Source organism: Pundamilia nyererei, unplaced genomic scaffold (assembly GCF_000239375.1).
Source record: "Pundamilia nyererei isolate P.nyererei 1_Seehausen unplaced genomic scaffold, PunNye1.0 scaffold00186, whole genome shotgun sequence".
NCBI classification, from domain to species: Eukaryota; Metazoa; Chordata; class Actinopteri; order Cichliformes; family Cichlidae; genus Pundamilia; species Pundamilia nyererei.
The window spans coordinates 231,674-254,608 of record NW_005187587.1 but is presented as its reverse complement, the minus strand read 5'-3'; the positions used below and the strand labels follow the sequence as shown (position 1 = coordinate 254,608).

Below are 22,935 nucleotides of genomic sequence, written 5' to 3'. Positions count from 1 at the left end.
AAAAAAAAAAAATCATACTACTTACGGGTCTCCTCCACCGTGGAGTGCATCCTGTACTGACCGCTGAGTTTTAGAGACAAAGAGAGAAACACAAATGATTAACACAAATTTGTGTTTTGCCATTTGTGGAGCTTTTGTTTAGTGTTTGAGGAGAAAAGATTTTAGCAAGTTTTTTTGCTCTAAGATACTTTTGATTTTTATCTTCTCACAAAGTGAAATTATAAATCATCATATGACAAAAGAACAAAAAGAAATGAACCAAAAAAAGCATACTGTAGCACGTTATCAGTCATGAATGATATGGTTATTCCCAACATCTCCCTCCTGCACAGAGACAGGAGTGCACTATGAGCATGGTTGAATGAAGACATGCCCCCCTACCCTTCGACCTCTAACGGGTGACAGATAGGACCTCCGGGACAAGATGGGGCTACGAGGGGGTTTACCACCAACAATTGGATCCTGCTTAACAGGCAGAAAGACCAGAAGCAACACACCTATAATCTTTAACAGTAACCAACAGCAACCTCGACTCTGAGCTCTGCACACAGACAGAGAGTCTAAAGACATGCTGTAAAACATCATCAACATGCTGATGCCAATAAAAAGCCTCCTAATCACAACACAGTACAGTTACAGCTCACAACTCTATTAACAGTTATTCAAGCATGTATTCTGCTGCCTCTAAAATCATCAGCTGGGTACTTACATGTTAATATAATGAGAATTAGTGCCTGAAACTAACAGTACTGCTTGCATTGCATCTATAAATCTGATTATAAATTGTAATTAATCTTTGATATATATAACCAATCAGTTACTTCTCAATTCAGTTCACGTCTTAGTAGTTAGAGAAATACACTATTATGAGAGTTCTTATCATCCTCATCACCACAAATCAACGGCATACTCGTTACATGCCAGCTTTACCTTCACCTTAGGCGACCTACGTCCTTGATGTGGTACAGTTGGGGCAGTGGGGGGACAGCGCTGAGTGGAGGGTGGAGGGGCAATGTTAGCGGGAGGAAGGGGAAAATTTGGCTCTGAGATGGGACATGTCGTGACCGGACTAGAAAGAAAAGGAGAGCTTGAGGGGTGAGAGACAGACCGCTGAGAGGGATCGTCTGGAGGGAAGTGGAGGGGAGGTGGTGAGAGAGATGGAGAAATTGGAGGCAGCAGTGACGTTGTGAGCTGAGGAAGGGACGGAGGACGAGGGGAGGCATGGTCACAGGAAGGGACGATACTACGATTGTGCTGCTGTTGTGTGTGGGAGAAAGAGGATGAAGGGCAAGCAGAGGAAAAAGAAGTGGAAAGCAGGGAGGTCACAGGGGGTGGTGTGGAGGGGGAGGAGGGACCATTGTGGGCAAACTGAGTAGATGGAGACACTTCAGCCTACGGGGTAAAGACACACATGTGAATACTCAAGTGTAATCACGGGATGAGCTGTTCTGTTTGTGATTTACTAAACCCCAGACGGGACATGGAGGAAAGTATAATATCTATCTATATATCTATATATCTCTATCTATCTATCTATCTATCTATATATCTATATCTATCTATATATATATATATATATAAAACAAAAAAAAACAATCTTGTGATAAGTATCCTAATTAACAAAAATATATCCACTAGTTTCCACTGAGTATGAGATGTTTCCAAAAAATCTTGTGATCAGTGTTGAATGGAAATAAGAACACAAGTCTATAATGCAATTTTTAAAAAAACTGGAAAGAGAACTCAAGTGCCTCTTGAACACTAAATACACCCCCCCACCCCAAAAAAACAAACAAACAAACAAACAAAAAAACAAAAACCCTGGGTGTACTGCACCTACAGGAGCTGCTCGGCCATGGAAACCAATGCCAAGAAGCTCCTGGTGAACAGTTTCTATGCTGATGTTAATGCCAGAAGAGGTTTGGAGCTCTGCAGTTAATGAGTCAGCATAGTGCTAGCGACTTATACGCACTATGCGCCTCAGCATTTTGCAGTCGCGCAGCAGGAGATGGGAGAAAACAAAACAAAACATAAAAAAAGGACGATGGGACACACTTGCTAATTTTGGCGGGGAATGACATCATACAGTATATTAACTTAATTCCTCAATGTCCCTTCTAAGGCCCTATAGCATTTCCAAACTCAACAGATGTAGTGCACACCATGCTGTACCTGTGGGCTGTGCATCTGATTTAAAACTCTAACATCCTGCTCTTTCTCACTTCTAGCTTCATCGTCTTCTTCAATGAACAACTCAGTGTATTCCTTTGCTTGTACTGACGGTGGTCTATGCGAGTCAAAACGTTGCCCATTCACATTTTTTGACTGCTCTCCCCACGAAACACATAGGGGCTCCATTGTTACAGGCTTGTGAAGCTGCACTGCTAACTGAAAGCTGCCTGTTGAGTTGCTTGCAGGAGTGACCGCTGGGGGCTTTACGTCCGACTGATGGGATTCTTCCGCTTTTAATGGGAAGAGCCTGCTTTGGGACGTTTTGGTCAGCTTAGCTGCTGAAGAATCTACTGGAGATGATCTCAAAACATCACCATCATCTGTGCTGCTGGAACCATCCAAAAACATGCACAACAGCTCATCATAAGGGTCTTTGACTTGCAGTTTAGTGTCCGGGGTTTCCCTGCTTTTGTTTACTCGTACTGTGGATTTGTGCTCTTGTGCAGGAGGTGTGGCTGATTTTATCCGCTCTGATAAAACCTCAGGCGTAGTAATTCCTAAGTTTGAGTCTTCCTCAGTGATATGCAGTCCTCTGCCACAGTTATATTGAAATGAAGAGTCAGGCAGTGGAGAGGTTAATGAGAAATGGGGGTCTGGAGGAGGAGGAGTAGGGGGGGAGATGGGTGAGACAGCTGTGGTGTGACCTAAACTGAGGTTTGCGTCTTTAAAAGTGGGCGTTCTGGAAAATTCTTTGCAGGCTGTGGTTGCTAGGGATGACAAGGTGAAACTTTTTTGTGGCTGTGCAGATGAGAGTGCTTTGGGCTCTTGAGCCTTTAGGAGAGATGCAAGGTCAGAGGGGAGAGGAGGCGGTGTGGGCGGCAGAGGGGTGTTCGTGAGGGAGCGAGCTTGAGTGGATGCTGACGGCTCCACTGTGAGGGACAGCCACTCGGTGGTGATGGCTTGCAGGTCAAGGCTTCTCAAAGAGGGGTGAGGGGAGGGGGGTTTGTGGGTGGTGGGTGGTGGAGGTGGAGGTGGATGATAGAAAGGCTCCATGAAAATAAAGCAAAAAAAGAAGGAACAGTGGGTGATTTATGAAACTAGAACAGAGACGTGCTGTGTGTTTTTATGTACGTTTTGACTCTTCAAGGTAGAACAGAAGACTTACTAAAGTTAAAGTATTCACTAATTACTAGACTACCGTTACAAGGGAAGTTTTGGATCTTTATTTTCTTTTTATTTGGGGTGCAAGTTGATAACCAACAGCTTTTTTTAAGATGAAGAAATACCCCCCAAAATCACATCTTAATGAATTTATGAAGCCCCTGAAAGAGATGCATTATTTACATTATTGCACTGTCGTACAGTCAAGTAAAGTTTATTTATAGAGCGCATTTGAAAATAAACAGTGTCCTCTGTAATAAACTTTGACTATACATACATCCCATACAACTGTGAGGAAAACTGCATAAAACAGGAAATAAAGAGACCATCACACAAACACGTGATTTTAAACAGTAACAATGTAATTTAACAATAATTAGGCTCTGATTACTTATAACTTTGATAAAATAAATAATAAAAGCCAAGTTCAAGTATAACTTAATCAATATCTTCAAGGCACAAATCTGATCTGAAGTTGCTCTATTGTTTTTTGTGGCTTGACGAGCAAGCAGGCTCTAGACTCTCTTACCTTGACGGGTGTGGAGCTTGGTGTCCTGTTGCTGGGGTAACCATGTGGATCTATGTGATGGGCGGAGCTTTTGGATGGAGATCGCTTGACAAGGTCAACGTAGGACACAGGAAAGATCCCCTGTTTGGTTGTGTCTGGGATTTTCCCCTCATACCAATTCTGATCCACCTGCCTTATCACAATCACTCTCTCACCCTGCACACATCAGACACACCAACAACACACAAACAAGGCACTTAGCTGCAAATCAGGAACGGTGGAATGAACAGGACCCCACAGCAGGTCCTCTCACACTTACTTAAACCACAATGTGGCTTTTTCCCCCATGTCATTTTACATCATTTTGTCCCACTCTTCTTAACGGCGTTGCTTCAGTTCTTTGTCATCAATTTATGCGCATATCATTATGCACTTTCTTGCTTTTGACTCAATCATTGTAACACATCGATTCTTTTCTTTTTCAGCCTTTATGTTATAAATTTGCTGCTGTGCTTGAGATCATTGTCCTGTTGCATGGCTCAGTTTTGGCCTAGCTTTAGGCCTCAAATCTGATATGAATAGAGGAATTTATACAATATGTCTGCTTTATCAAACTGCATTTGATTAGAAGTTCCTTCCTATGGAACAGAGAATACCACAAATTTAGTTCTTCAGAGGACTGCATTTTTTTTTACTACAATTTAGTAACATCTTTACCTTTAGATATAACTGCAAAAGCCAGCACTTCAAATATTTAAATCAATGACAAAAACATTATAAACCTGCTTTAAGTTGAAATACCTTTCTCAGTGACAACTCCACGTTAGTATCAGCGTTAAAGTTGTAGCGGGCCACTGCCTCTCCAATCTCTCTGACATGTGCTGGAGGAGGAGGACGGATTGGCTGCTGCTTCTCTGAAGACGGCATCTTCTGTAAATGTGTGAAAAATGGTGTAAACCTGTATGCGTGTCATGTTGGAGGAGATGCATATTCAAATACAACCAAGCCATATTCAGACCAGAAATCAGCAGCCGACTTACCTCTACATATGCTATAGGGAATATTCCCACTCGCCCACGGTGCTCTCCTTCATACCAGTTGTTATCTATCTGCCTGATGATGTTCACTGCATCACCCTTTTTAAATGTCAGCTCCCTGTAACACAGTTTTATGAGTGAAGGGCCTCTGCATGCATCTTTCATCCACTGCATGGAAATAACATAGCAGCTGAACAAGACACGGCGACTTCTGCAGCACGAGCATCGGTGACAAAATGTCAGCCAGGAAAGCAAAATAATATAAGTAATAAGAGCAAAATAATAAGAGACAGCAATGCAGAAAGCAGCTTTATTCATGCATACATCTAAAAGAAAAAAACCCCCCATCAGATTATGGTGGTAAGGTGTTATACTGGTATACATGAAAGCAATATTACAACTACAAAATGTAAATAAAGGACATTGAGTTTGCGGACGTGCAGTTAGATGTCTGCGTTCTTAGACTCGGCTCTCTCACGCGTGCACTCTAAGCTTGTTGTACTCACTTGCTCGTTTGTGCCTTAAAATCATAAATGGCTCTTGCAGGTTGTTTCTGATGGAGGAGAGAGAACAGAATAAGTTGTGTCATCTGTTTATGGGAGACCTAAAAGAGTGGAGTGAGAGAAAGAAAGCCCACAAGCATTACCAGGTATATGAAACACGTATGTAACATAATTATTTTGAATTTTTAAGAATAAATATAAATATCAATGTGCTACAGAACTGGGAAATTAAAGACAAAGACGTTACCCTTTTGAGCACATTGATTACATGTTATTTGAGAGAAATGCACCGTGTATAAATGTGTTAAGTGCACCACCAGTTCCAATGTTGTACCTCTCTGTCAGGAGTGGGTCTTCTGTTCTGGGGTGTGTGGCGTCCATCCAGTGTGGAACTCCTGGAGATGTCCTGGTCTGTGATTAGCAGAGACACATGAAAAGGTTCACAGGAGTTACTAAGCGAACATGCCACATCACCTACAATACAAAGTGTGATCTGGGAAACAGTGATGATGCCACTCAAACAGGTAAATGAGGGAATGGAAGCTTGGGTCATAAACAGGTGTGTTTTATTTGTTTTTCATTGGAGAAAACAAGGTGATTGGACAACAGCACAAATAGACACATGCGATGCTACAAAATACCCGGAAAACAAAATGAAACACGGGGAATACAGAGCAAAAAAATATGGCAAACAACAAAAACGTAGGATCAAAAGGATTACGGGAAAGAAAATGACCTGGTAATAATGCGATAACTATAATTAAATGTTTGAAACAGACAAATGATACAAGAAAAACAAAATGCATTAAAAAAAAAAAAAAAAAGGAACATTCACAACAATTTACCCCAAACATCAACCTTGTCTCTTAGAAGTTATATTTCTTTACAAATAAACTGAAATAACAAATTCAGTTTGAAGGAAACTGTAACCAGATTATTATTTCTTACTCTGAACATGAAAGTAGATTTTTTTGAACACATTCACAGGCAACACATTTAAAACAAAAGTGTTTGATCAATATCCACCTGAAGTAACTACACATCCTGTTCTGTTTTATGATTTGAGACACAAAACAAGCTTTATCACTGCCTAAACCCAACTATAAATTCAAGTCTACACGTAAACCTCGGCTTCTGGTGAGAGAATTCAATTCTTTGTATAGCCAAACTCCAAAATCCAGTTAATGACTCGTTCATTAGGAGCCTAAAAGTAAGGTGTAAAGAAATATTACATCTTTGAGACAGGATTACAGAGCAATATACTGTAAATTCTCAAATATCTGTCTTCCAAAATTGCAGAAAACAAAGCCAGCATTTGAAACAATCCCTCTCCTGTTTCAAACCCTTTTCATCAGTGCTAAAACAGACTTATTATACTTGGACCATGTTATTTGTATCCCTCACTGTACTTTTGTACTATTTCACTGTAATAGTTCAGCTTCTCCACTGTTTTCTTCATCTGTTCATTGAGGATCTGCCAATAAAACTCCACATTCTGTGCAGTGTTTCAAATTAAAGCAGAAGCACTGTCCTCTTATTTTACTAAAAAAATAGCAGGAAGCTTCACTCACATTAACTTAACAAAATAAAAAAAAAGCCAGATTTGTCTCAAGAATTTACAGTAAATGGGTCTTAATCAATGCCATACAATTAAACAGAAAAGCATGGTAATGGAAGTGTCGGCAGATCAATGAAGAGAACTGGGCAACGAGTGCAGACAAAACTGAAAGAGACACTGAGATAAATGTAAGTGGATGTATATGTGCCTTCGTGTATTTATGCTTGTATGCATGCATGTATTTGTTGTGAAACACACTCATGTTAAGTGACTGCTAAGTGTAGTGTGTATCTGAGGTGTTACATGTGTGTTATTTCCACCTGAATAACAGAGACCATTTCCATTGCCCTGCTCCTCTCCATAATCATTGTTGTTTGAGGTCTCCAACTGTCGTCCATAACAGGCACTGATTGGTGACTGTATCCGTGGTGACTGTAACCGTGGTGTTGAGGGCTCTCCTCTATATGAGGCATACCCAGTGGGGCTACTGTCTGGGTACAACGATGCAGAGGAGTGACCGCCGTGCCAACACCCCCTCCTTCCCCGCAACGAGGAGCTGCGTTCTGGCACATTTGGCAGCAGTTCTGCCAAGATTCTTCTCAGGATGCTATCATCAGGTGCCCGAGGATTTCTGTGGCCTCTCTCTGCTTGAATGTGCTCATATATGTCTCTCAAGGCTGCATCTAGCGCTTCGTAAATTGCCTGTTTAGACTTGGGTCTGCTACCTCGACCTCCGCCCCCACTGCATCTTCTAGAGGTAGGTGGTGAGCCCTTTTTCCTGCGGAAAGGCACTGGACTGACCAGGAAGGCCAGCTTGGACATCGATTGCTGGGATTGTGAGCTCTGGTTTTGGGAATGGCTGCTGCGGGTCTGCTGTGAAGGTCTCTGGTGCTCCTGTCGCGCGCGTTCCCGCTCATGACGTATCATGGTTGTGAAACGGGTATATGAAGCCGGGCAGCGGCCTTTGCAGGTGCTGATGAGATGGCGGTGTTGGTAGCCTTGGCTCTGGCCAAGACTCTGGTGACCAGGATGATGGTGGTGATGGTGGTGGTGGTGACGGAGGTGGTGGTGATGGTGGTGGAGGGTGGAAGAGCCGTATAGGCTCTCAGAGGAGGTTAGTGAGCAATGGTCAAAGTCACTCTCACTGCAAAATGACGAGCCTTCAACCTGAATGAAGTCACTGAGGTCAGAGGCAACAGCGTCTTGTTCACTGTCAGAATAGTCTGGGTTGGCTTGGGGGCCTTGGAGAACAGGAGGAGCGGGGAAGGACCGTCCACGCCCGGGGTCTGGTCCAACACGAGGCTGTCCCTCAGGGGGGCTACGAGGTCGGTGTAAGTGATCCATGGTTTGAGGTACTGTTCCACTGTTTCCATTGTTGTCTTCTTCCAGTAAAGACTCTATTGAAAAACGGCGTTTTGGATAACTGGGTGTGACACCACCACCACTGCTAGCTCGAGATGATGAGCCACCTGGTGTAGTGGTGCCTGAAGGCACCTCGCCATCACCCAAGTTAGGCATGGATTTGGATTTCTGAATAAGACGCTCATATTCAGAAATGCGGTTTGGCACCATATCACGTGGCACTTCCACACCCCAGGAGGGTGTCCAAGGAGAGAGGCGATGCCGAAGCAGATGAGGCTGACGCTCTAGATCCAGGATGCGCGCACGGACCGACCGGATGACTTCAGATGGAATTAGCTGAGCTCTGTCGATCTGGTGCATCTTTCGATAGAGCTGGAGAAAGCCCGGCGAGTCGTGTGCTCGTCGTCGATGGAGACGGGGTAATGAACGAGTAGATGATGATACTGTGGAGAGATTTCCATCGCATACCAGTGACCCAGCACTCTCTGAGCGGGTAGCATTTCGTCCACCCGAGCTAGAACGCCCATCGTTGAGTAGGTCATCACAACTGCGTGACTTTAGCTTGGCAGGAGAAGCTGGCGCTTCCTCTGCACTGCTCCACGTCTCAGCATTCTGGCGTTTTGTCTGCCAGCTGTTCTTACAACAGACAGACTGTTTGGAGGAAGAGCTGCCATCTTGGCTGCCATCCTCATTTGAATTGAGAGGGTCAGATGGGACTGGGGGAACAAAGGGCTGCTGATAAGGACCTGGAGAGGTCAAACTGTTTGAATACATGCTGCATGCGTCCCCACCTTTTAGATGTCCAATAGAGAGCAGCGTGGTGAGAGAGAAGAAGGAGGAAAGCAAGTTAAGAAATAATACCCAGCAAAACAGTAGAAGAGCTTGGGAGAGGGAGAATAAACAGGAGAGAAGAATGGATGGAAAAAACAGATGACTTGATGTTCTTTTTTTTTTTCCTTCAGACTTCCACCAATCAGTGAACTTTAAGGTTTATACCAGAAAGGCATCATATTGCAAAAAACCCAACAAAATCATATAAGCACAGTTCACATGCATGTGTTGGGAAAAGAAGGGAAAACAAACACAACCTGACCTAGGGTGAGCCTTTGGTGGCTAAACAGTAATGGTAACTTTCTTCTGGCTTTGCCAAACAGCAAAATACAAAAAAATATCTCTTTTCATGAAATACCCAGAAGTGAAAGAAGCTGCATCTGTGAAAGCGTGGCTACCTTTGGCTCTGGAGGGTGAGGATGGTGAGGAACGAATGACGGGTTTCTTTAGGCTGCTGCTGGGTCTGTAGGCATCCACTGGTTTAGGGGAAGTTGCAGCTCGGCTCTGAGATGGAGCATTCACTTGGGAGCTTGACGGCTCAGACTTCCTTCTCTTCCTGTAGTCACTGGCAGCACTACAATAAAGAATGGGCCAAACAGTCAGTGAATCCAGTTTGCAGAAGGCGAATACAGACACTATAAATCTCCTGTGGGAGCACTGTTTATTTACCAAAGTCATGAGTAGTTGAATTGACAACAGGCAAAAAATAAATTAATTAAAAGTAACCCAGTAGTTTTAAGAAATAACCTCTTTTGTAAGAAATGATGCTACTGACAAAAGGAGATGTTAAATTTACATAGAATATTGTCTGTGAAGGTTCTCAGTCATCCAGGTCATCGTAGTCAAAGGAGCTTGCAAAGAAAAACGTCTGGACTTCTTTAAGTTACTTGAAGACGTTTCACCTCTCATCCGAGAAGCTTCTTCAGTTCTAAGGTCAAATGGTGGAGAGTCCCAGATATAAACCTAGTGGGAGTAACCCCCCACCGGTGAGAAAGGACCCCCTGATGATCCTCTAATCGCCTGAGCCAAGGTGTGAGACTGGGTGTGGGTCCCAATCAGCCAGAGTTTCGGGTGAGTTCATTGTGAAACCTGGCCCCACCTTATCATGCGAATTCCTGAGGTCAGATGGCCCAGGATGTGAGTGGGCGTTAAGGCGTCTGGGAAGGGATCTCAAAACTGGATTATAGATGGCAGAGAGTTGGTGTCGTAAACCCCCGCCTCTGTTCAAAGATGGTCGCTCACAGTGGACATAGATGGCTTCTTTCACTCCTCTTTCAAACCATCTGTCCTCTCTGTCCAAAATGTGAACATTGGCATCCTCGAAAGAGTGACCTTTATCCTTAAGATGCAGATGGACTGCTGAGTCTTGTCCTGTGGAGGTGGCTTTTCTGTGTTGTGCCATGCGCTTGTGAAGTGGCTGTTTGGTCTCTCCAATGTAGAGGTCTGAGCATTCCTCGCTGCACTGTACAGCATACACCACATTGTTAAGTCTGTGTTTTGGCGTTTTGTCTTTCGGGTGAACCAGTTTTTGTCTGAGTGTGTTACTGGGTCTGAAATGCACCGGGATGTCATGCTTGGAGAAAACTCTCCTGAGTTTCTCTGATACACCGGCTACATAGGGGATGACAATGTTGTTGCGTCTGTCCTTCTTATCCTCCCTCGCTGGTGTCTGGTCTTCTTAAAGTCAGCAAAGAGGCACAGAAAAGAAGACCAGACACCAGCGAGGGAGGAGGACAGACGCAACAACATTGTCATCCCCTATGTAGCCGGTGTAGACATTTAACCTGAAACGTCTTCAAGCAACTTAAAGAAGTCCAGACGCTTTTCTTTGCAAGCTCCTTTGACTTTACATAGAATACTTTATAGGTTTTATATATTGAGAGAATGTTAAAATCACTATGATCAATATGAAAACCTTGAATACATTTCTAGTATATCTAAGATCATCATACAAAGTACCAGATTATACTTAAATCCAAAAACAAAACAAAGGGAATAAAGTAACTTGAGTTTTAAATGTTAAAAATCCAAGGGGGCTTTCTGTTCAGGACAGTTAAATAAATGACCCGGCCTATTCATCACATCCCCGCTCTGCCCTCTCTCTTCACAGAGTATAATGCATCTGAATAAGCAGGCCATTGATGAAAGGGAGTGGGATGAGGGGAGGAATGGGGGTTGAGGGAAGGACAGGAGGTGAAGAGCAGAATCAATAGGTTTGCTGGGTTCATTTATTCTGGCTCAGCTTGTGAAAAAACAAAAAACAAAAACGAGGCAAAGCGCCCTACCATCAGTGACAAAAGCAAAATTAAGACTTCACAAGTCATCATTTACTGCACACGCACGGGATGTTTGTGCGAGCGACAATATGAGAAAGACCTTAGTTTTTCTACTGAGCTGAATCACAACAAGGACAGCTGCTGGTGAAAGGATGGGGGAGGGGGAAGAGGGGATGAGGGTGATGCAGAGGAAAATAAAAGAAGCAGCAGTTACCTTGCAGGTCTCTCTGGAGCCTTGTCAGCAGGAGTGATGTGGAGGGATGTCTGGAATAGGGCAGACAACAAAAGAGAAAAGTGAGCCCGCAGGAACAAAGACTTGAGGCAGAGCAGCTTACAATACACAGCCTGCATGCGGTTGTTGCTGTGCCACACTCAAAACACTCCCCCAGCGTAAGGCGCAATGGATGCTGGTTCCACATGGCACACCTGACCAAGAAGAGGCCCTGCTGGTGCACACATACCGAAGACAAATTTCTGGTCTCTGTCGTGCTGCTCTGAAGGATGATGGAAAAGGTGATGCACTGAAGGGTGTTATGGAGGTTCAGCTCAGGGGGGCAAATGTTACCCTGCAAAAACTGGCATGGATCAGCTGGAATGGGTCTTAGTGGTATAGAGTGTTCAACGCTGATGACAAAAGTAGGGAAATCAACAGCATCGATTGCAATCACATTTATACTGGGATAAATGTGTGATTACCCTATGATGACTTGGGTAGGTGCAAGTCCTCAACCCCCATGATCATGAACTAGACTGAATTGGATTGAGAAAAATGATGGGTGGACACTTATGTCTGAAGCATCTATTGGTTTTCTAAAGTTTTGAGCTCATACTGTAATGTTACCAAAGGCTGATAAAAAAGAATGACGTGAACCAGCACTTCAAAGCTTCAAATGTTCAACAGCCTTCACAAAACAACCCACTCAAATTTTAGTAAATGGCTAGCATTTTAATTTAAACTCACAGTACATTCATTTTTAGCAGTCGTATCTTAAATATGTCTTAGCAATCGAGATCCTGATTGCTGTGACGGGTTAGAAATGGTACAATTAACACTACTGGAACACTTGTGAATGTGAGATTACCTCAATGCGCTGGCGAGCGGAGATGTCTGGATTATAATCCAGCCGTTTTTTAGGAGGCTTGAGCCCCAAGCAGCAGCAGTGAGCAGGAAGGGGAGGAGAAGAGGAGGAGGAATAAGAAGGTGAAGATGGAGGAGGTGAAGGAGGAGAAGCGGTGGTGACATCATGGGGGGGAAACAAAAAAAAAAAAAAACATGTGGAGAGAGTGACACCTGTTAGAGAATCTGAGTAACCAGACAACCACAGCACATGTGATTTGCTTGTATCAGACACTTGTGCACTTACACCAACACATTGACACACACCTACATATATCTATTCATCACACACGTTCTTTGATATACACTTTCTAATGTATTCTATTTATTAGTTTTTTCCCTTAAACTGCAGATTGTCGAGGCTAAAACAACGCAGGCCTACTACACCAGCCTATAAACCACACCAACACACGCAACTGTGCCTATTTACCACACACACATGCAGAGTGTAAGAACAAGCTGTAAGCAAAAAGCAAAGTGAAGCACAAGCTGCGACATTGTGTTTCTTTGAGAGTGCAAGGACTTGCACAATCAAATGCTGTGACTTATCGCCTCAATCGAAAACTGAACACAGTGTGTGGTTCTGACCGTGGCCGTATCAGTCAGATAAAATGTCTACACTCTAAGGGCTTATTGAGTGATGTGAAACAGTGAAAACATTGCAGGTAGAAATCTCACAAAACAGCTAAACATGACTGTGAGAAGACAGAAAGTCATGCCAGATCTGAATGTGAAATTTTCACCTGAACATTTCGAATAAGCCCAGCAAGTCAGCACCTGATGTCATGCGCTGGCATGGACAGAGGCATGTCCATGTGACACTTTGCAAATCAGACAGGTTGTGGGTAATTTGATCCCACATTTATGACTGGAGGCGATCTCTGTTTCAAGTCACTATGACATTATTACCACTTACATCCATCAGAGGGCACTAAAGCATTTAGCTTCAAAGTATGCAGAGAGTTCCCTCATAGTACTGCAAGGATCAAATGAATAAACAGGGTATGTAAAGGCAGATTGACAAATAAATACTGGCATGTACAGTACTACGCAAAAGTCTTGAGCCATTCTTATTCTTTATGTTCTTCACCACAGTCTGAACTCTCTCAGGCAGCTTTCTTGTCATTTCTTTAAGTAGACTTCAGCAATAGTTCTCCAGGCTGCAGCTCTTTTTTTCAGTGTTTCTGCCTTTTGTTTTGTTCTCTGTCAAGATGATACCACAAGGCTTCATTAATATTAATGTCCCGGCTCTGGGAAGGCCAATACATAACTGATAGTGTTTTACTTCCTAGGTATGCTTTTACAGCATTGGCATTGCTTTTGAGGTCATTATCATGCTGAAAAATTAAGCCACCAGACGCTTTCTCCCAATACCACAGGCTGAAATGCCCCAAACCATGACAGTGCCTCCACTGTGTTTAATAGATGGCTGCAGACACTGTTGTACCTCTCTCTAGACCTCCTCTGTACATACTGATTACAATTTGTGAACAAAAAGTTTCAAATTCAGATTCATGATTATAAAGCCTGCTGCCAATAAGCTGAAGGATTAGCTGCATCTCTCAGGTCTTGTCAGGTCTTTACTGATTTTTTCCTACTTCTCGAGGACATGACTTTTAGCTGTAACCATTTTTTTATGCCTTCTTAGGTCATTTCTTGTTTTGTCCCCAACTTGTCCAGTTTCCTAGAAATTTTTAAAACTCACACTGCACACCAAGTTTTACAACAATAGTATGTTATGTTATGCCTGTCAACTATTTTCATGGATTTAGCTAAAGAAATGGGAACAAATTATGTGTTTTTCGTGACAGGCTGCTAGTAACAAAGTGCCTAAATGTAATATTTAAAACTGGTTCTTTTCCAAGTTGTCATATGTGTAGAGACAACACTGATTCATTCCTTGACTTAGGAGCCTGTTTCATGCTTGAATGAAAAATGGTGAGGCAGAATGACTGGAATGAAAAAGCAGATTGAAAAAGCAGCCAATGTCCAAAGAAAAACTTCAGAAAGCCCAGAGAACTAAAGAAATTACAAGAAAGTCTGGCTTCTTAGATGCTAAATATGAAGAATTTAGAAGTGGCTAAAGACTTTCGCAAAGAACTGTATGATAGATACTGAACAAAATTACACAAATTATTTAAGAAAGAGTTTAGAGCAAAAAGTAAATATCAGTCTAATCTCTGCTACTGCATCTTTTTTATTAATGTTTTGACTGTTCATGACCTCAAGTTATCTCAAACGTTTGGAGGCCACTGCCTTTAAACCATTTCCTGCTTATTTTTGAACAAGATGCAGAAATGAACCAACTGAAATAAAAGTGTCGAGGTTCACGTGTGAGCATTTTAGTGCCTGCTAGTCAAAGAACCAAAAACCCCAGCAGCAGAGAGATAAACCGCAGTTTGTCACAAAGGTGTTTTGGGGGTAAGGAAGGGGGCACCAAACAAGCACCAAACAAGTCTCACATGCCCAAACAACTAGCCCCACCCAGTCTAATAGCACAGACATTAAAAAAAAGTCCCGGGTGGAGCGGAGATAGTGGGTGTATGCCTATGACAGAGTTGTGTTTAAAGGAGTAGCTAGGCCCTGACTTACCGGCCGCCCAAACTCCAGCTCGGAAAAGAACTTATACCAAGGCTCGTTCTCTAAATCTATGTCATCATAGGTCTGGGAAAGCATGACAGTGACAGAGAGAGGAAGTAGAAGAAAGACAGGAGAAAGGAAGTGTGGAAAGAAGTCACACACAAAGAGAGACATGGTCCTCGTGGTTAGGAATGGGCACAGGTGGCAAAGGGAGATGGGCACAGGATGAACCAGGATGAAGGCTTGCCCATGGAAACAAAAGTGTTGCAGCAGAGCCCATTTACAGCTCAAATTTCACTCCTACAGTACAGTGGTCAGTCAGTCTAGAGCAACAAACTGCCACAATCCAAAAAGGGCTCAGGCTAAACATGTAAATAATAACTGTAACTGACTACGCTTTTGTGCTGCTGTATGCATTTATACAGTCTATAAACATCAAGCACAAACAGCACCATGAACCACTCAGAAGTGAATGTTTGTGAATGAAAAAAGACAACATTTAGATGTTTTTCACGTTTTAAAATGATGTCCATATTAATGTTTTAGTTGCTTTAGTTTTCTTGTATGTCTTGATGCCTTTTAAGACACATTTTAATAAAAAAAGGTCAGCTTGTTTGATTTGTTTCCATTTACTGTTACTTGAACTGTAGAGATGGCATTGTGTGTTTTACCACGCTGTCTGCTCTTTCTAACCCCAATCCCACATAAAATTGAGTTTTCATGCCAAATGAAAAACTGCCAGGAGATGTTTTGTAGGTGTTGTAGTGCTACATCTCTGGCTTAAAAGAAAATTCAGCTTTCAGATGGATGAGTCACCCTGGAAAAAAAACAAAACAGAAGCCTGGAGCAGAGACTGCCAATCACACAAATGCATTAGGGACACTTGCACACACACATCTAAAGAACAAGAGTAACAGAAAAACGTTTTTTGCCTCTTAAAGGCCATAATTACCCAAACGGGTGCGTCATCAACATACAGGTTGTTTTAGGGGTGACACTTTTTTACTTTGGTTAATGGAGAAAAAAAATTATACCGAGCAGCACATTAGACAGCGTGGGTCCTTCTACAGCTTTCTCCTTTATTACCTCTGTCTATCAGGAAGTGACTCATGCATTATTGCCCTGGGAGCACTCTCAGCAGTCATCACATAAAACATCTGCGAAACAGCCTTTTTTTTTTTTGCAAACACATCTCATTTATAACACATTATTCATTATTCCGTCCTAATCTCAAATACTATTTTTTTCAGTCCCGCCTGTCAACACAGTCAGTTTTTGCATTTTTTTCCTGCTATCTGCTTTGTCCTTCACCCCACACAAATATTAACACTGAGTACTGTCGCTAGCGGATGTAAGCACTGGAAGCTTTTAACGCCCACATTGTCTCTGACAGAAGAAGAGCCATGTGAAAGCCAACAATATAATGACATACTAATGTCTGTCTACCAGACTAGCAAGTTTCAAAAAAATAAATAAATAAAAAAAGGCGCTCTTGCTTGTGACTATTTTTTCACTCTAAAAACAGCCTGAGCAGTGACTGAATTATTTAATCTTCTACCAAACGATACCAAGAAACACTGTGAGGAAATCACTTGATGTTCTCACACGATGCCAGGGTGAAGATAAACAGGGAGGCATTTCTCTGCATATTTTAAGAGGGGTGGGAATTTCAGTATTTAAAAAAATATTAATAAAAAAATTACTCACTGGTCTTTCATGCTCCAAGATAGAGGACTTCCCAGGCTCGTACTCAAAAATACTCTTGGGTTCTGCGCGGTACTTTCGCGTGTCCACTTTTCGGTCTGGAGGACCCCATTCATTGCTGGTGTGAGAGAAACAAACACATGCTTTTTCAGAAAAAAACGCTTGAGATAACTGACATTAAAATAAAGATTATTAAAAATATTATAGCATATCAATATATCATCAATATTAGTTAATATTGAGAAAGTTCGCACTTACGCGTCTGTCAAGTCCCTCTCGCGATCACTGTCTCTCGCCCTCAGTTGGAGAAGGGATGGCATGGGTGGAGGTGGTGGGGGTACAGGGGATGGTGAAAGCTCCCGAGGTCCAAGATGCCCTTCATTGTTATCTGAGGGGCTCTTGGACAGAGGCCTGTACGTATGTGTCCGAGGGGCAGGGTGGGCCATGGTGGTGCTGGATGACAGGCTGTAGTTATCTGGCAAGGACAGGATGGAGGAGAGAGTGGAGGCAGAAGCAATGAGGCCAGTAAGCCAGAAAGGAAGGTTGGGAAGAAGTTATTGATTTTTAGGAAATACAACTTGTGTTACACAGGAGCAGGTCTCACCATTGTTTACGAGAGCATATGAAGCATTGTATGTGTCGGAATAGTCGTCATCTGTAGAGGAAATGTACAAAACAGTTGATTGGGAACACGTGTAAGCACACTTTGTTGTACACAGGGTACAAGTTTGTCCTCAAAGATAGCACTTTTAACCAGCCTGGAAATGAACAGTTACACAAGTGATTTTCTTTTCAGCTACAAGTATATTAAAAGCACCAAAGCAACATGATCCACTTTCCCAGAACTCTTTCTGAACTTTAAAGATGAAAGATGACTGAAATTCTGACTAAAACGAATCAAGGTTGCAGGATGGGGAAAGCATACTACTGCCTGTGCTTCCAGTAAAATCACAAAAATAAAATGCATCAAGACCATAATGAGCCTTTGGATGAGTTCTCAGCGCACACACCCATGAAATAGTCTGTGTATCTGAGAGTGCATGAGTTTTTTGTGTGTGCTCTTGTAGCAGAAGGCTGAGCAGTTTAGAACAAACAAGCCTTGTACTGATTCTGTGATTCTGTCAAGCCCACAAAATTAGAGCAGATTTCCCAGGATGGCTCTGTGTCTATTAGAGGTTTCTCTCCATTCCTCCTCCTCTCCAGGCTGTTGCTCGCAATCTAACGAGCTCTGGCTCTGGGATCATCTGGGTCTTTTGGTTTAATGAGAACTGGCATGCAAACACACACACACACACACACACAAAATATGCACACGCATACAAACAGCATGCATACATGACCAATTCTGCATGAAATGTCTAATAATCTAGTCGTTGCACATCATTTCAGCACGCTACAGCAGAGGCCTTACCTGCTTTGTGAACTTTGTGAATCTGTTTGAACATAGTTTTGTACCAGTCTTTGGGCCTATCCACCGTCTGCAGACAAAGAAATAACCAGAGTTATGTGCCGTTAAATGTAACACAAATGTGAAGGCTGAATTTAGAAACTATAAACGGACTCACAACATGTTATTGGACATTCTAGAGCTGAAAAAACACAGTAAGCCTTTTGAAGCATTTGTACTTCGCACAGGGATAATATAACTAATATAAATAATTTAACTAATATAAACAGACTAATACTAATATAACTATAACTAATATAAAGAATAAAACCAAGATTGCGTCTTATCCAAGAGAAATATTTATATTTGCCAATAAGGTTATTCTGTTATGGCTGCTTGTGTGTTGTCGTTTTCTGTTTTAAACAAACAAACCCGTTAAATTAAGTAAGCACTAATTATGAAACCCGGGCCAACGTTTAGTTGGTGCATCCCTACATCAAATATCAGGCTAGTGTCTGACCACTGGCTAAAGTTGCTTTATTCACACAACTCCTGCTCTGTATGGCTGCTTTTCACACATAGTGTGTTTGTAACTTGTATAACTGTTTTTCACTTGACATTTGTTAAAAGGTTAAGATTTTGTTTAGACAGAAATTTTGATAATATTTAGTAACCATACAAGTCTCACCAAGAACTTACACTGAATATTCATATGAAAAGAAACACAGGAGCTGTGAAAAAACAGATTTTTAGAATATTTGGCAGTGATAGTGTTTAAATATGTGGATAATATGTGGAACCTCTGTTTGTGTCTGCATATTCCTCAGAGACCTTAAGGACATTTTTTGGTTATATCAACTATTATATCGTCATTTTTGCAAGCAAACAAAATGGCTAAAATTACTAATTTTTAGCATTTTGTGCCTATAACACCTTATAAAATCATCTCATAGGTTTAATTTCATGAGAATAACATTCAACAGATATACACAAAACTCAAATTATGCATGATACATTATTATTACATGACATCATTACTTAGCAATGGGCTAAAATGATCCGTTGTTAGCATATGGCCTGTATTTACCACTCCTTTTTTATGCTTTTCTCAGTGTGATTAAGTGTCAGCAGGACAAACGATACTGTAGCATGGGCAACTACTTTTGTAATATTCTAAAATCAGACACTTGCTGCAGCCCTTAGTAGGGCTGTGGGGTCCTTCTTTATAACTATGACTTTGAGATCTTAAAGTGAGCAATTAAAAAAACATGATGTTTATGTAAGGTCAGAATATTTAAATGCATAGTTTAAATAGCCACAAATGACACACTATCACTTACCTGAATGACTACTATGTCATTTTGTTTTGGTATGACTATCAGTGTGTATGTTCGAGTCAAGCTGCCTCAGCAGGTTCAGTTTTGAACCACAAAGGTGTCGAATCCTTGTTGGTACAAAGTGGGGGCTCTGCTTGCTGTGGCTGGAGAATCAAGGAGAGACCCTGGTATGTGTGCCTTTGTGTAAACAGTATAGATCTAACAGACACTTAAAAAAAGACCCATCAAATGGCAGAGAGACTTAATCCTCTCTTTATTCAGTAGCACTAAACAATGTGCCTGGATTCCGGTCAGAGAGGAGGCAGTTTGGCTCCACAGAGAAAGAGTGTGTGACTGTGCACGCAGCACTGGCACAGCCAAGAGACGCGCCAATTACCACTTCACTCTCCACGGTTACCAAACAGAGTGGCCACAAAAATGTTTGCCCGCTTAAAACAAGGAGCATCTGTTTTTCTTCTCTCCTGCTTTCGTCTCTTTTCAGCTCTTTTCGTTTATTGCTCGTCTCTTATTCTCCCCATTTCTCTTTCTCTCATTTTGTAGCTCAGCGTGCATTCCTTTAAATGCTGCTCTTCAACCAACCAATAACTGAGTGAAGTGTTAATACACGGAAAGCCTTAACAGAGATAACACACAGGGACACGCTCCTTGACAAGTAATCAGCAAGGACCTTGTAGTACCAAAGCAAAGACCTTGTTTGAGCTCATCTTCATGACTAGCACACAGAAGGAAGCGAAACTGAGATAGTGAGAGCGGGAGAGAGTCTTTGAACATGGGGTCAAAAGCTGCTGACAGCTTCAAGTAATTCCTTGCTTAAAAAACCTGTTCACACAAGGAGGCAGGAGAAAATGGCTTCAAAGAAACTCCTCTGCTTTACTACAGCATCTACGAGAGCAGGTCTACTGGAAAGCAATGTGTTTGCTCCCTGTACGAGTTCTCTCACCGTGCGGATGGCGATAGGAATGCCTGACTCATCAACTGGGCCGATGCCTTCGTAGTGGGGGGCTTTAATGACCGACACCTTCTTTTCTTCTTCTGAGAAACGGGCAATGGGCACAGTGCTGCTGATGCTGGTGTGCCCTGACATCACAGACTCTCTGGTGACTGTTTCACTGCCCTCTGGATCCAAGAAGGAAGCAGAGAGAGGAGACAGACGTGTTAGTAATACAGGACCTCCACAAGCTCCAGTTAAATGTTTGTAATGGATAGACTGCTACAGATATAGATTATATGTGAATCCTGAGACATAGATACATACACCTTACTTGGCATCTTAACGTTTACAGTTACACTGTAAAGATCCTTTTACATTTACAATGATGTAAGCAATGATGTAACGTTTGTTCCTCTGTGAGAGGTTTCAGTTCAATTATCTGACTGAACTTAGGTTCTATTTTCTGCATGTGCTTGTGTAGTCTTAAGTCTAATGTCTTTCAATCTTTTTAGGCATGTCATATATCACCACAGATCAGTGACTCACCTGAACTCCTGCTCTGTCTCTGAAGCCCCGTGTGGAGTGAGACAGGAGGTGGAGGATATGACGGGGGAGACAGCGGCCTATGTGGATGGCTAGTACTTCCATTCATTGCGTGAGAAAGAACCTGGCCCTAGGAGCGACCCAAAACCCAGAAACAGGGAGTGTAAGAAAATCACCAACAGCAGACAAAACCTACACTACTTACGGTTGTAAAGCTCTATAACATTGGCTTAACATAATATATATATTTTTTAAAAATTGTGGAAACAAAAGGATTAGCCGCCAGATAACACTTCATGATAACCATTGCTAAGGATGGATACTAGTGGACTAAAAATCATAAGAGTTGGGAACCTGGACAGTGACGTCTCTGTCGGTGTGTAGTTTTATTGTCACTTGCTGTTTACATTTGTTGTTTGGTTTGGTGCAGGCCCTCAAAATACTGCATATGTTTATGAAAAGATTGTGGTTTGGGTAAATATTCAAGGACCAAGGCTAAAGGGACACCTTGTGCATACATGTGAGACACCTGCACAGTTGAATAAACAGCAGCATTTAATCCCCCGGGAGTGAAAACAGGCAGGTTAATCATTACCGAAATGCTAATGCAGTTTTGCAATAAACACATAACAGAAGTTTATAAAATGTTCCTTGTGTTGGTGACATCATAATGTAACAGCTACTAAATCTAAGTTATAACTTCATTAACACTAAAACAAATCATTGTTTGTTTCTAGTAAATTAACCGCTTAGTAAAGATTAATTAACAATCAATTTGTGGTTTATTAGCAATGGCTATTACAAAGTCTTACCATCCAACATTAGTCATCACATTGTTCCAATCAGAGCGGATAAAAGAACCAGTTCTGATTAAGAGTGGATGGACATGTGAACATACAGTGAACGTGATTCACAGTAAGTTGTGAATCTGAAGTGACTAAAACATAAAGACAGTTAGTGGGGGGAAGGGTCACTCACTGAAACGCGTCACAGTGTACATAAAATACATGAAAAAAGAAAAAAACTAAAGACTAAAATAGAGACAGTAAGCCCATTCACATTCACACACATCTCATTATTTAGTTAACAAACATCTGACATAAACAAGATAGTGGACATGATATATTTACAATGGGATGCTCTTCCCATTCAATATGCCACAGGAAGAAGTTACATTAACTGAAAAAGAATAAAAAGTCTGTACAGTGCTGTGAAAACCATTTACCCCCTTCCTGATTTCATAGTTTTGTTATTCCCCAAATTTCTCCCTCTTAAATGATTCAGATCATAAAACAAATTTTGACATTAGAAAAAGATAACCCCTGTAAAAGCAATGCAGTTTTTAAATGATGATTTAATTTACTAAGAGAAAAAAAAATGGCATCCATGGGAGAGTTCCAACGAGCAAACCACTGCTGACCGAAAAGAACAGAGCGACTGTCTCACATTTACCAGAAAACATCTTGATGATCCCCAAGACTTGGATACAAAAGACAACCAACAAACCAAACCAAACCAAAAGGTAAAGTCTGGACTTTAATCTCATTGAGACTTTCTGGCATGAATTATACAGGTTGTTCATGCTGGAAACCCCGCAAAGCTGCTAAACTGAAATAATTCTTCAAAGAGTGGGACAACATTCCTTCATAGCGATCTGACACAGATCATTGACAGTTATACTTGCTGCTGTGGGTGGCATAGTTATATTTTCTGAAACGTGTGAGAACTAAGCAAAGATCTATGAACTCATGAAGGGCGAATACTTTTTCACAGCACTGCATTTTAGTTTTAAAGTTTGCCTGTTCACACCAGAGATTCATGGTGAAGCAAGAGGGAGGTACTACAGAGCCAGAGCACCATCATCTTCGACTCAGATAACCCAAAGAAAGACTGACTAAAAAATGAATTGCTTTTTTAAGTGTGCTTGG

The 22,935-nt window shown here is 41.9% G+C and overlaps 1 protein-coding gene across 17 annotated transcripts in view; it reads right to left on the bottom strand.

Moving 5' to 3' along the window:
• sorbs2a (sorbin and SH3 domain containing 2a) overlaps positions 1 to 22,935 on the bottom strand; it is a 69,703-nt gene that overhangs the window by 6,159 nt on the left and 40,609 nt on the right. For 9 of the 17 annotated variants that reach the window (XM_005746944.2, XM_005746946.2, XM_005746943.2 and 6 more), the window contains 11 exons: positions 21,011 to 21,137; positions 20,474 to 20,649; positions 18,221 to 18,287; positions 17,414 to 17,464; positions 17,068 to 17,284; positions 16,813 to 16,927; positions 15,118 to 15,189; positions 12,491 to 12,547; positions 11,623 to 11,672; positions 9,531 to 9,706; positions 5,799 to 9,092 (listed from right to left, as the gene is read on the bottom strand). In XM_005746944.2, coding sequence (XP_005747001.1) covers positions 7,198 to 9,092; positions 9,531 to 9,706; positions 11,623 to 11,672; positions 12,491 to 12,547; positions 15,118 to 15,189; positions 16,813 to 16,927; positions 17,068 to 17,284; positions 17,414 to 17,464; positions 18,221 to 18,287; positions 20,474 to 20,649; positions 21,011 to 21,137 — 3,003 coding nt within the window. In that variant the 3' untranslated portion in view covers positions 5,799 to 7,197. The other 8 variants (XM_005746955.2, XM_005746956.2, XM_005746957.2 and 5 more) reach the window with 8 other exon arrangements.